The sequence below is a fragment of the Diabrotica undecimpunctata genome, chromosome 4, assembly GCF_040954645.1.
Source record: "Diabrotica undecimpunctata isolate CICGRU chromosome 4, icDiaUnde3, whole genome shotgun sequence".
NCBI lineage: Eukaryota > Metazoa > Arthropoda > Insecta > Coleoptera > Chrysomelidae > Diabrotica > Diabrotica undecimpunctata.
Window position 1 is genome coordinate 1,209,965 of NC_092806.1, and position 13,847 is coordinate 1,223,811.

The window sequence follows — 13,847 nt, forward strand, 5'->3', positions numbered from 1 at the left end:
CGTGCCAGCGCAGAAGATGTTTGGAGGAGAGATGATTATGCTACAGAAATTTTTTATCTTACTACGACTCTACAAAGATTCCGATTTCGTCTTTCGATTCGTATGGTGTTTGACCAGATCGTAAACAATTGTCAAAATCGATATAATCATTCAGCATTTCTGACCATTAATGAAATGCTCCCTGCTTTTAGAAGGAAATGTTCGTTTCGTCAGTACATTCCCCCAAAACCTAATAACACCTTCGCTGCCATGAGATGCCACTGCGGCATCACAGCAAATTTGACTTTCTGGCCGTGTGAAGCCAGTCGTGCACCTCGGACAGGCAGATACGTTACAGCTGTGTGAAGCCGCATATGCTATTCAACGCCGTGAAATGTTTATGGAACATGTGTACAATGGCTGTAAGAACAAGAAAATGAATTTGGCCTATATAATTGAGAATAACATGTGGCTTCACATGGCTGTAAAACTATACAAAAATAAAACAGCTTTGTTAAGAATATTATTATTTATAGAAATAAAAACTTATGCAAAGAAACACACATTTTATTATTTATTTATTAAGAAATTGTACTACAAAGATAAAAAAGAATATTAATATTAAAAAATACAATAAATTGAATCGAAAAAATACATTTATTTAGTACTCTGATGAACTGCAATGAAACAAGATAAGCAATAACTTTTTTGACAAACATTGCATCTAAATTTTGTGAATGGCGAATTTTTTTGGGCTTGTGTTCGGCCACCAGCTCCACTCAGATTTTTATAGCACTCAACGCATCTGCGTCTTCCATTTCGACCAACATCTTCTAACACATGCTGCGGCAATGGAGGTTCATTACGACGATAATGCTCCGTATTTTGTATTTGAAGTAATTCCATCGTGACAAGTTCCTTAAATTTAGTAATGGTCATCTTGTCGTTCGTAACCTGTTGATGTAGTACAAAAGCATTGACTAATGATGTTCCAATAAGAAGTTCGACAGCTAATTTCCTGTACCACTTCACGCCTCGTCTTAAAGAAGTAGCATACGCTTTCATCTGATCGGAGAGGTCAATAAAAGCTTTATGATTATTGTAATCAACAACAGTGGACGGTTTTTCCGTTTGCTTGCGCCCAGAGGAAACTTGTAGAAGCTCTGAAGTATGTTTTGTGCTCAATGTCAAAACATCACGTTTGTCCTTCCATTTTTGAATTACTATTCCAGTATTACTTTCAGCAGCTACTGTCTCACCTTTTTTGAGTTGCTTTTGTATAATATCTTTTGGATTAAATTTTCGATTAGCTCTCAGTGTTCCCACCAGATGAGTTTCTTTTTCTAATAATGAATGAGCTAAAGAAATACTGGTGTAGTAATTATCGGTATAAATAGTGCGTCCTTTGTTCAATAAATCTTTTGCCAGTGTAAGAACTATATTTTCAGAAGACGATTGACCTTCTACTTTATCTTGTCCACAATAAACTGTTAAGTTGTAGGTATAACCCTTTTCAACACATAGTTTATACAGTTTGATGCCGAACTTGTGTCTCTTATTTTTAATAAATTGCTTAAAATTTAAACGTCCTCTAAAAGGAACTATAGTTTCGTCGATACACAAAGACTCTTTTGGAGTGTAATATTTTTGAAAATTTTTCAGAAGTTCATTCATGAGAGGTGATATTTTTTGCAATCTTTCATCCGTTATCTCTTTATTGTTGTGAAAATGCCACATCCTCAACAATATTTGAAACCGGTTTCTTGGAATTATTGAACGTATAGAATTTTGGTATAATGTGTTTTGAGACCAATAACACTCCAGTGTGGAACACTGAACTAAACCCATCCAGAAGAGAATACCAATAAATTTTTTCATCTCACTGGCTTCTGTATTATACCAATTTTGAATCCTTGCTTTTGGTGCGTTTTCCTTCTCTTTACATTGGGAAGCATATCTATTAGTTTCGATGACCATTAAATTTATAATTTCATTCGAGAAGAATAAAGTGTAAAAATCGTATGGGGTTCTGTTGTAATAATCCCCATATAACTGAATATCAATACCGCACGTTGGCTCTCTAAAAACAAACTGTTTCAAATTTCGACCTGTCACAATATCCCAAACCAGATCTCCATCAGGCTCCTTATTTTTATTTTGGTCGCTGTCATCATTGTTGCTGTCTGTAGTATTATTTTGTATTACATATTCAATTGTTTCCATCAATGTGTCCCCCACATTCTCGTCTTCGATTTCTAATTCATTTCTGTCCAAATTTATAGGTTCTGAAGTGGCAACTTTTAGACGTTTTTTTGTAGAAATTTCTTCGTCTGATGATTCACCACTGCTATCAGGAATATATTCATCAGAAGAACAATTATCCTCAACTATTTCCTGCTCATCTTCATCAGAGAGGGCCTCCTAAAATACAACAATATTAGAATACTTTTCCCACTTATAAAATATAGTGAATTTATTACCTGCCATAAAGATTCTAACCGGTTTAGCTCCTTCTCGTAGCTCATATTCACTCGATACAGTAAACAAACGATATTGCACTGATAAGCATATAATTACTACTGACTCTGACTGACAAATTTATTGCAACTATCGAAATATACAGTTATCCCTCCCATTTAGTGTCGTTTACATGTCTGAATATTCGACCTTGTACCAAGCAGCCGCATTGGCTTCACGCGGCCATTAGAACTACATCTTTGTTTTAGGGCCGCGAGTAGCACATGTGGCTTCTCTTCAAAATTTGCAAAAAAACGTATGGTTTACTGAATAATATGATCAAAACTTAAAAGTATTTATATGTTTATATCGAATTGTGCACAAAAAACATAACGGCCAGAGGGATCATTTTTTTACGTACCATTGTGGCAGCCAACCTGAAATACGGACACAAAAGTGTTTTACAAATCAAAAATTGAAGTCTACACGAGATCCCAACCAAATGGCCTACATAAATTGTTTAAAAACTTATTGCTGGGCTTTTAAAATTGTGCAAACACATTTCTGGTTCACGCGTTAACTTGACAATGGATAACTGGTGTACATCAGTTCCACTTGTGGAAAAGTTGCTTTGGAATTACAAAATAACTGCAATTGGAACTCTAAGAAAAAATAAAACAGCACTGTCAGACGAGTTTTCAAACCCCACTAAACGTCCAATCCATACAAGCATATTTGGCTTTACAGAGGATATCATAATCGTTTTTTATATCTTAAAGCAACGCAAAAATGTGATTTTAATATCCAGCATGCACCATTATGATGATATTGATATAAACAGAGGTGATAAATCCAAACCAGTAATAGTCACTACTTATAATAATACACAAGAAGGTGTCGACGTTGTAGATAAGTTGTACGCTAGTTACAACTGCTTCCGGAAAAGCAGAAGAGGACCTATGGTGATATTCTACATTCACACTTGAAAAAGAGAGCAGCTCTTAGCAATCTTCCGAGGATGCTAAAGTTAAGACTTATGAAAGTAACTCGAAGTGTTGCACCGAAAAATCAAGAAATGTCATTACCTGTATCTACTGCGGCTGAAGAACCAATAGAAAAACTCGTTTTTTCTGCTACAAAATGCAATGCATTTATGTGTTTAGAACATATCACAGGTGTATATCACAACTGTAGAGAACTACAATAAAAGTATATAGTTTTGTTTTTTTTGTGGCTATTTGTTGCATTTATGTTCATTTAACATTTTTTAAGTGCGTTTATTGTGTTACGTTTGTTTATTTTTATTTTATAAAGAAAAATTAATACACATGAATTTTTTTTTCAATAATTATACAAATCATTTTTCTGTTTAGTTTAATAAAGTTTAAATTATTTTTTTTTTGCTAAAACGTCTTAATAAATTGACCTATTCTAAATTGATACACATGAAAAAAGTAAAAAGCTCTATTATATTTTTAAGACCCACCTGGTCTATGACACAGGCGCAACTAAACTTAAGCTAAGCTACTATACCGCCATGTACTATACTAAAGGTACGCTACTATACCGCCACTACCCAAAGGTTAAATAAAAATGACTAAATATAAACAAATATTTATTTAAAATTTTATCAAAAAGACTGTTAATAAATTTTAGCGTTGTTCTAAGTGTCAGTTTGTACCAGTAAAGCTAGCTGTACAAAGGAAGCTTTTAGACATTTTGCTGCGAATTTTATATTATATATAAATTTCTTTACAAATCTTTTTCTCAATAAATACAAACAATTTAGATGCCTTAATCGAAAAGTTTTCCAACAATACTACGAACTTATAAACCCAGTATTATGATGATCAAAGTCCGTATTTTGCAACGTTCAATATTGTCGAACATACATGGACTGTATCCGGAAGATACGTAGTATATGTGAGGCTGAATGTACGGTTATGTCTCGTTCACGTAAGAAAGGAACAATGAGCATTAGATTTTTGATAGTACGTTAAGGAGCCGCTGAATGCATGTAATTTTTTCTTATTAAATGGCAATTGTTAATGCAATTTAATATGAAAGCTTGCTTTACCATTTTGTCCAATCTTGCTAATGATATACCTTCATGTAATAATTTATCTCCGAAACGTAGAGGTTATTGAGTCGGTTTAGATAGACGGAAGTAAACGGTTTGATGGTTAAACGATTATGGAAGATGTTAATATGAAAAAATAGGTTTAAATGTCCCTTAATCAATACAAATACATGTATATCTCACTATTTCTTTTGTTTTAGAATTTTTTATTTGTTTGAAGAAAACACTTATTTGTATTAACTTAGTAGCTGCAATTAGATCTTCTAAAGGCCTTTCATTGCCTCTAAATATGAAATAAATAATAAAAGGGGTATATAACGCACTTTTGTCGTGTTACCATCCTGCTCAATTATCTTAATTTTAGCTCAGGTTTTGTATTATTCTGATGTGACTTGGATGTATATATACAGACGAATGTTGAGGATTCCATGGGTACAAAGAGTTACTAATGTTGAGGTACTTCGTCGCATGTGTAAACAAAAAGAATTACTAAGAATAATCAAAGAAAGAAAAATGCAATACTTGGGTCATGTGCTGAGAGGCGAAAGATATGAATTACTTCAAGTTATACTGGAAGGAAAAGTACAGGGCAAAAGATCAGTAGGAAGACGCCAGAACTCGTGGCTGAAAGACGTGAGGAGATGGTTTGACCGCTCATCCGCAGAGATCTTTCGCGCAGCAGTTTCCAAAACTACAATTGCCATTTGGATCGCCAACCTTCGAAAGGAGACGGCGCAATGAGAAGAAGACTTGGATTCAAACTTTTTCTTTTAAAAATTTCATCAATTTGACATGTATAACTTTATCAAAACTTATAGTCAATACATAAAACGATGTCTTTTGCTGATCCCGATATTATTGCATTAGTAGGAGAAAATAAACAATGTTTCTCGACTCAAAAATATTTCTAAAGTAGAATCTTCGCACTTTTCTATACATATATTCCCCTGTAAATAATGTTTAGAGATAAATTCAGAACATGTGACATAAGTGTTATGAGGTGGAAATTGCTGAATTTTTCCGTATTTCTTGTTTGATTGAGGAAAAAAACTGACGTTAACCATTCCTCAGAAATATGTGTCGGTAAAAGCTTGATCAAAAAACACTAAATTTTCCTTATCAAAAAGTTTTGATCTTGTACAAACTCTGTATAAACATTACTGGACTTGGAGCTTTTCTATTTTTTATATTTCTTGTTTCTTGATTTTGGTATAGGAAAGTCATTTTGTTAATGTAAACGGTAGTTTATATTATGTATTCCCCTTAATAGGCCCTTATCCCTTAGTCCTGTATATAAGTTTGTTTTGTTGCTTACAGTCTACACTTCCTAGTATATTGTTAGTTCTTTTGCTTTCTATTTCGACTTTTTCTTAAATTTTTTTATGGGTCATTCTCTCATCATATATTTTTTTACAAACGCCAGTTCGTCGCACATATCTATTATTCAGTTTTCTTTTGCTTTAATTATTTTGTTTTTATCAGCTTGAATATGTCATTATATTTCTTATTGTGCTTGTACTTATACTGTTTTTTTTTTCATCCATTAACTTTAACATTTCTTGAGTCTTTCAGAATTTCTCTACTGCGGTCTCTTGAGGTTTTCATCAGATTTCCACAAGTTAACAGTATGCCGAAACCGACAAAAAAACATCATCTCAAAAACCTCGAAAAAATGTATTTATTCTCTCCTCTGATAAGTCAAATTTTACTTAACTATTTCCAAATATGTAAACTTAATATACATGTAGAGTGTTCTAGTTCAGCATAGCTTAAATTCATAGAAAAACCTAACATTAGAACCTTTTTAAATAACTTAATTTTGACTTTTTTTAGTATATTTTAACCTATAATTATTATTAGCAAGGGCGGATCGACAACACGATTTATTAGCAGGAGGGATTAAGAAGAGCACACTCGTTGAAATAATGGCTGAAGTCCCACAGGGATCGGTCTTGGGTCCGACACTATGGTATCTGGCATATGAAGGGGCCATGAATTGCGAATATGGAGAGTATATAACCCCATTCGCCTTTTCGAAGGATGACTCTGTGCTGGTAGTAGCCCGGAACGAGCTGGATCTCCGATTTCGGTTAAAACATACGGGCAACGTCATGAAGCACTGGATGACAGATAACACACTGGAATTAGCGACAGAAAAGACTGAAGCCATCATTCTGAACGGTTAACAAAAAAGACAAGCGTTGAAGCAGTGAAGAGTGTGGCTGCGCGGGGGAGAGTGATGTCCAACATTGTGAAACCCAAGGAAAAAAAGTCTATTTTTACCTGTTCTCAACTAAATTTATGTTTTTTAATATTTTATGTGAGTAATTTTGGCATTGGATTGATCACACAGTTTTTTCACATATTTTTTTTTAAGTTGTAGAAATTTTACCTGATTTAATTTTAAATTCTAAAGAAGAATAATCTTTCTGGGGTTTGTAATAGGTAGAAAAGTGATTTGTATTTGGTATTTCGAAATTTATTTTATAAATTATTTTGCTGTGTTATGTAAGAACGTGAATTCTGCTTCTGTGAATGTTGATAAGTTAAGACATTGGTCTGTGCACTCACATCCAATTTTATGGAAAAGATTAAAAAACTTTCTTCATGGACATACCTAAACTCCGCATAAACCGTTTTATATCCAGCTACTTTTAAATACTTTAACACGCCTTTTACGACTATTTAAATAACATGACCAACTCTTCAAAACCTCTGGGACCTAGCGAATTTTGAGATACGTGACTCTTTGGTAAAGTTTATAATTATATCTAGATTTCCATATACATTTATTGGTAATGGGTTCAAAGACCTTTCTTAGACTTTTTTTTTCGAAACCTTCCAATAACCTTTTAATGTTTTTTGTCATCACCCGTCTCTCACACTTGTATGTAACATACTATGGGTCTAACTATAAGTGGATATGTGGGTCTATAAGAACTGACAGTTTAATTTGCAAGAGAATGAAGACAAAGAAGAAAACTGCCACAAATATTAAACAAATCAATTCCAAATAAAAATTATAAAAATTGTAACAATTACAAAAAAATTGTTTCATACATTATTTGGTAATATTTCTTATTTAAATCATTCTTAGTTTTATTAATAAATAATCTGTCTCTCTGATAATTAGATCAATACGAAATTTACTTTTTTTTGAGCTAAATTGTTTACATTAAGTTCAATACATACGAAAAAAGAAACATTGAAAGTGAAAGTAATCAAAAACAAACAAGAAGTAAGAGGTAAATAAATCATATCGTCAATTATAACAAATATTTTTTTGTAGATTATAAACAGATTCTTGCTAGTGATATAACTATCAAAACATCAAACTTTATTTGCTGGGACATCCCGTAGTTTTCATGGAATTCCATTATCGACATTTGCATTTATTACTATTGTTACCGAACAATAATATTGCAGTTCAATATGCACGACTATGTTGTCTATGGCTTTCAGTCATACCATCCGGCGGTCTGGTAATATTTTCCTTTCTGATTATCCATCTCTTTTCATTTCGTTTTCTCTTAAAGTTGCTAGATGACCAATATATCACAAAGACAATGAAAGAATACAGGTATTTAAATGTACGATAAATTTTTTACTGTTTCTTTTTAGCAATCATTCAATGCTTTCATTAGTTGGACGTACGTTGTAAGCGGTATGTTGTTATTTAGTGAAGGGAACGAATTTTTTGATAGCCTTCTAACACACAAGCTTAATAAATTTTGTTTTTAAGTCGCTATCTTCAGAATGAAATAAGCAAAAAAGGTTGTTTTTAATAGCAATGTGCAAAATTTACGTTTTTTCTTAGTAACTGTCTTTTTTTGACGAATATTATATCATACGCTGGGCAATGAAGGATATAAAATTTCATAAAAACAATATTTACTTTAAAATTTTCATAACGTGTGATATTTGACAAAACATTGTTTGGGATGAAGTCCTACATTACATTTAATGCATCGATATTTGGTAGACTTTCCACATTTGCCGCACCTTCGTTGTTTTTCAATTTTATCCATCAAATGACCCACATTATCCAAATGAATTTCGTCAGCAACATCTTTTGAAAATTTTGATCTGGAGCTATCAGTAGAGTCTATACAATTCACCTGAAAAATAGTAATAGAGAAATTACCTTAACGTTGCGGTAAAGAAGACACATGTCGACTATTGCGCCATTCAAGCAAAATCTAAATATCACCCAATACTATTTTTGATATCAAAATGGAATCCTATATAAACCTCTTAGGTTATCAAATAAGTCTGCACCACCCATACCCTTGTTATACATTTGCACAATATTTGGTTGAGCGATAATTATTCTGTCTTTTCCGGACAACCTATTACAGTTTCCTATAGTAAATATTTTTATTATTTAGTTAGTTAAAATATTAATTGTCATAGTAACTTCATTATTGTCATTCCAGCAAACAAGAGTGAGCTGATGTTCTTCGCTATATAGAGCGTAGGATGTTCTACGAATTTGTATTTTTATTTCTTTGAGTGGGACTCTTTTAATCCTGTCTTTTCTAATTGTGCCGATACAGTGTATCTTTTGATCTCTTAACCTTGCCAGTAAAGGTAAAGATGCAAAAAAATTATCAATTAGTTGTAAGAGTTACCCTGTAATTTATATCCACTTTCAGTATAGGAATACAATTTTGCAAGTTAATCTATATTTCTTGCAACACACCAGAATTTGTATCCGTTACGGATGGGTTTTCCTCGAATAAACTGCTTCATTGAATGATGCCCATAATACGGCTCCATGGCTTCGTCCACTGAGAAACTTCCGTTCACGGGCTGGAGGTAATGATGAAAACGTTCATCTAGATGGTCAATTAGGAGTTGAACATAAAAAGCTTTATTGGTTTGTTGGTACAACATATTATTATTTAAGTGTAAAAATCTATGAATCTGTTTAAATCTGTTGGGACTCATAGTATTATTAACTAGATGTGAGTGAGAGTCTTCTCGACATTCCCAATACATTCTTCTAGAAGGTAATAGGTCGTATCTAGAGAGAATGAGGATGTCAACGTATTTATATAAATCATCAAAGGATAAAGAAAAGGGCATGCTTTTTGTGAAACGTCTCTTTACAAAGATAATCCATGAATTTGTCATCAAAAAATAATTTTGACACATCAATTGGCTTCAAATTTTGTTGTTTCCATTCATTTAGTATGGGCTTCCCATTTACGATCGATTATTTTTATAGATTTTTTTCTATTTTCAGAATCTTCAAACAGTCAAATTTCTGCAACCTCCCTTTTTCTTTTGTTACCTGATTCGTGAGTTTCAATTACAGTTGTATTTGACAGCACTGTTTTTTCAATTATTGCTGTATTTTTTAGTGACTTTTTTAATGGTATTTTGGAAGCGATCTCTTAGAAGTATATAATCTATTGTGTTTCTTGGAGACCCAGGGCTACTGTCATCGTCCAATGAGGCTTACAAGTATGTTGTCCTAAGGGTGTTAATTACGACCTAAACATGTAATGGTAATAGGTCAGTGTTAGTGATTTCCTCCTTTATGCACTTGAAAAGTTTGTTAGTTTTCACGATAAGGAACCTGCAAAAAAACGCACAAAGGCATGACGAGAAAGCGAAAAATTTTACTTTGGAAAAGTTACCAAAATTTATGGAAAATTCGATTTTAAGAAAAAGAAACCCTGTTTAACTCTAAATTTGCATTTCATTTAGCTTATCTCATATGAAATTTTCAGTACACAAAAAAGTCGCAAAAATCGTTGTTGAAATTCGTATTAAAATCTACTATTTAAAACTTAGAAACTGGTAGTGGTAAGGACTATACACAAAAGGTAAACAGCATCTTAAAGTCAATAAACAGAAAAAAAAAACTATGAAAAATACAGGACGAAGTAATTGACCGATGGTTACGTGAAAACACAGAAATATGCGAACATCAATTTGAATTTGTGCAAGGCAGATCAACAACCGATTTTCATTATAAGGTAGCTGATGGAAAAATATAGTATCCATTAATATCTATTGATCTTAAGAAAGTATATGATAAAGATCCTCGAGCGTTTAATAAGAACAGAATGCCCGGCGAGTTTGTAAAAAATATGGGAAACCAAAAGGAAACTTTTAATTTTGAACCAAAAATATTCACTGTCCGTTAAAGTTATTAGACACAAAGATATACATAGATATCTAGGTTACAATGCAATCAACAATTGCAACCGTTAGCTAAACTCATTCTTTAACATATATGGTCAAAACAAATTGTCTATAAAATTAACCAATAAATTACCAACTCTTAAAAGGCGAATTTCTAATAAAATGATCAAACGGCAAAAATATCGAGTTCGTAACAGATTTTCGAAATGAATTCCGATTGTTAGCCTTGAACCTGATTTTTCTTAACGAGATGTGAATTGTCTAAGCACGTAGTATGATAGTGTTTTAATCTGGCGTAAAATTAAATATTATACAATGGAATAGGCCAAGTGACAATTTTTATAGGAATAACAGATTCAACGCAAAAACGTTAAGGCGGCGTGGAGCTGTTTGACAAAAGACTGCCATATTTTTTACGGTGCTACGCTATGTTTTCATATTTTACGGTTAAATTCTATTAATTATTATGGCTTTTTTACATGAATTGTGTTAAAAGTGTTTACATTTTCATTAGAATGAGTATACATTTTCGTTTAATACAAGAAGGGGCACTGACCGCTGGTGTTTTATATATTTTTAGGATAAGATTGTGTACGAAACATTGACTAATAAGTACATGAGTAAAAATTGTACAATTGGCGAATGAATTAAGTGTTTGCGGTCATATAAACCCAAACAAACAACAACCATATATGAGGTTATGGTATTACACGCACTAATAAATATTATATCTCAATAACTATAAGCATTTGAGTTGATTTTTCCCTTTTATAATTAACTTCACCCATTTTCACTCAACACTTCACTGAAATCTAAGAAGCTTAAAAAACGGTTGACAACGTCGCTTTAGTTAGTCAACTTTAGCGTGAAACCTGTGATTGTTTATTGAAGTAAGTATATTTTTTTATGACAAAAAGTTTGTTTTAATTATATGGCTATATTTTTGATGAAGTTTCTTTAGTTTCCTAACTTTCCGTTGCTTGAGAAAAACTACAAAAAAATGTGCGATTTTAACTAATTATCTTAATAGTTACATGCTCTGAGTCAACATATTATGTAAACATGCTATTTTTCAGGGTATTATAATTTACGCGGGAAATTTAAAAATTCACAATACGCCTAATTTGATAAGGTCTGTGGAGGACATTGATCTCCACCTGAGGCGACTTCGACAACACTTTTTCTGTAGAAATCATAAATTAGTGCTTTCTTTTCAGAAAAACTGGTTCGAAATTATCCAAGAAGGAAACTTCGTGCTCGTCCATATAAGGACTATGTAAGGCTGGAAAATGCCCTCCAGAAGGTTTTTGAGAAAGAACGGTCCTTATGCCGCACTGCCGAAGAATATACAATTCCCTATGGAGCACTTAATAACCATTATAATGGCCGACAGGGAAGAAAAAATGGTGGGTAGATTGAATTTTCCCTGAATGAAAAAAAAACCACCATACAGCCTGCTGCAATATGAGGCGAGTGGGGATTTCTCCTTGAATGGCGAGATATAAAATATTTAGCCAAAAGTGTTTGGGATACCCAGGGTCGACAAATGCCTCCTTTTATCAAAATAATTTACCTGAAACTGACTGGGTAAATTCATTACTGGGACGGCATAAAGTAAAAATTACCCAAAAAGTGGCGGCCAATATTAAAAGACTTAGAACTAATATTTCAAAGGAAACTTTAGTTGCATACTTCGAGAATTTGTGTAGAGAATTAGAAAATATTTCACCTAATAACATACTTATTTACGACGAGAAAGATTACCCCTAAAATAAGAAAATGATATTTCAACGCAGCACGAAATATCCCGGACGGCTTTTTAATTTTACTCAAGCAGCAACGACTATAATGGTGTTGGTGCTTTGGCTTCAGGATAGTTGTTACCATCATATATAATTTATAAAGCAGAAAAAATGTGGTTAAAATATAATGAAAATGGTCCAAAAGGATCATCTTGAATGGATAAATTCACAGACATTTACGGATTGGTATACTTTGACCTTTTTACCACAGGCAAAACGTCTTGAAGGAAGAAAAAGCATCATAGAAGATAACCTTTCCTTACATTTAACCGATGAGGTGATATCTTTGTGCGAACAAAACAATGTTGGTTTTATATGTTTGGTCAAAAACTCAACACATTTGACCCAATGACTTGGTTTTTTCCATCCCTTTCAGATGGCTTGAAGGAAAACTCCTAGTGATTGAAAAAAACTGTCACCCAACATTAATATAAAAGATAACAAAGATTTTCCAAACTTGTTTAACACTACCCTTTAGAATATGGACAAAAAAAAAACAAAAACAGCGCTATAAAAAGAATGATTGTTTTCTCCTTTACAGCCACGGTAATTTACTCTTTCTCCCCCAAGAAAGTTTTAAATAAGTTACCTAGAGAAGGTGAAGAAATAGAGGGCTAAATCGACAACATTTTGGTACATTATCTAAAGGAAGAAAGATATTTATCTGCACCATTCAGGCGAAATATTAAACGAATTAAACTAAATGTCGATCTAGGAAAAAGTGTTGTAGCTCAGCACCTGATGAAACTGAAAGCGACAGTGAAGAAGAGCCACCAAGTGAAAGAGAAACGTCAAACTTGGATGAGTCCTACAATAATGATGGTGTTGAAAATTTTGTCTATAATAAGGATGCCATCAAAAAAGGAATTTTTCTGTTAGTAAAGGTATTGGGAGAAAGAAGGAAGAAGGAAAAAGCATGCAATCAAACTGGTCGAACATAATAAACTTTCAGTTGAAGTGAGTGCTATTACTGCCATTGTGCACTATCCTGAATTCCTTAATTTAACAGAAACAGCTTGTATGTTTAAAAAAAAAACGGGTTGATGTAATGCAGATGTAGAATATCACTTTTAACTTAATATACATATGTGCAAAGATGTTTAAAATATTGTTTTTTGGTGTTCTACATTGCAGTGCTAGCCCAACTTTGTCATTTTTTGGTTTAAGCATATTAAAGCTTACTTTTTATGACCTGTTTCATACAATTACAATTTTTAGAAAACATTAGTTTTTAATGAATATGGCTCTTTGGTTCAGTTTTTTATTATCATTGATAACTTTTGTTTGTAAGACCTAATTTAGGGAGTATTAGCATATTTTTGTTTTTTGCGTGAACAAAATAAATATGTAGAAAAGCAAATTGTGATTTATTA

At 32.6% G+C, this 13,847-nt stretch overlaps 2 protein-coding genes across 4 annotated transcripts in view; one reads left to right on the top strand and one right to left on the bottom strand.

Annotated features, from left to right (window-relative positions):
* The window catches only part of LOC140439031 (uncharacterized), a 359,260-nt gene that overhangs the window by 304,202 nt on the left and 41,211 nt on the right, over positions 1-13,847 (bottom strand). The window lies entirely within an intron of this gene.
* On the top strand, positions 3,024-3,422 carry LOC140438046 (uncharacterized). The gene has a single exon (XM_072527759.1). It carries the CDS (start codon positions 3,024-3,026, stop codon positions 3,420-3,422), a length of 399 nt encoding a protein of 132 aa, XP_072383860.1.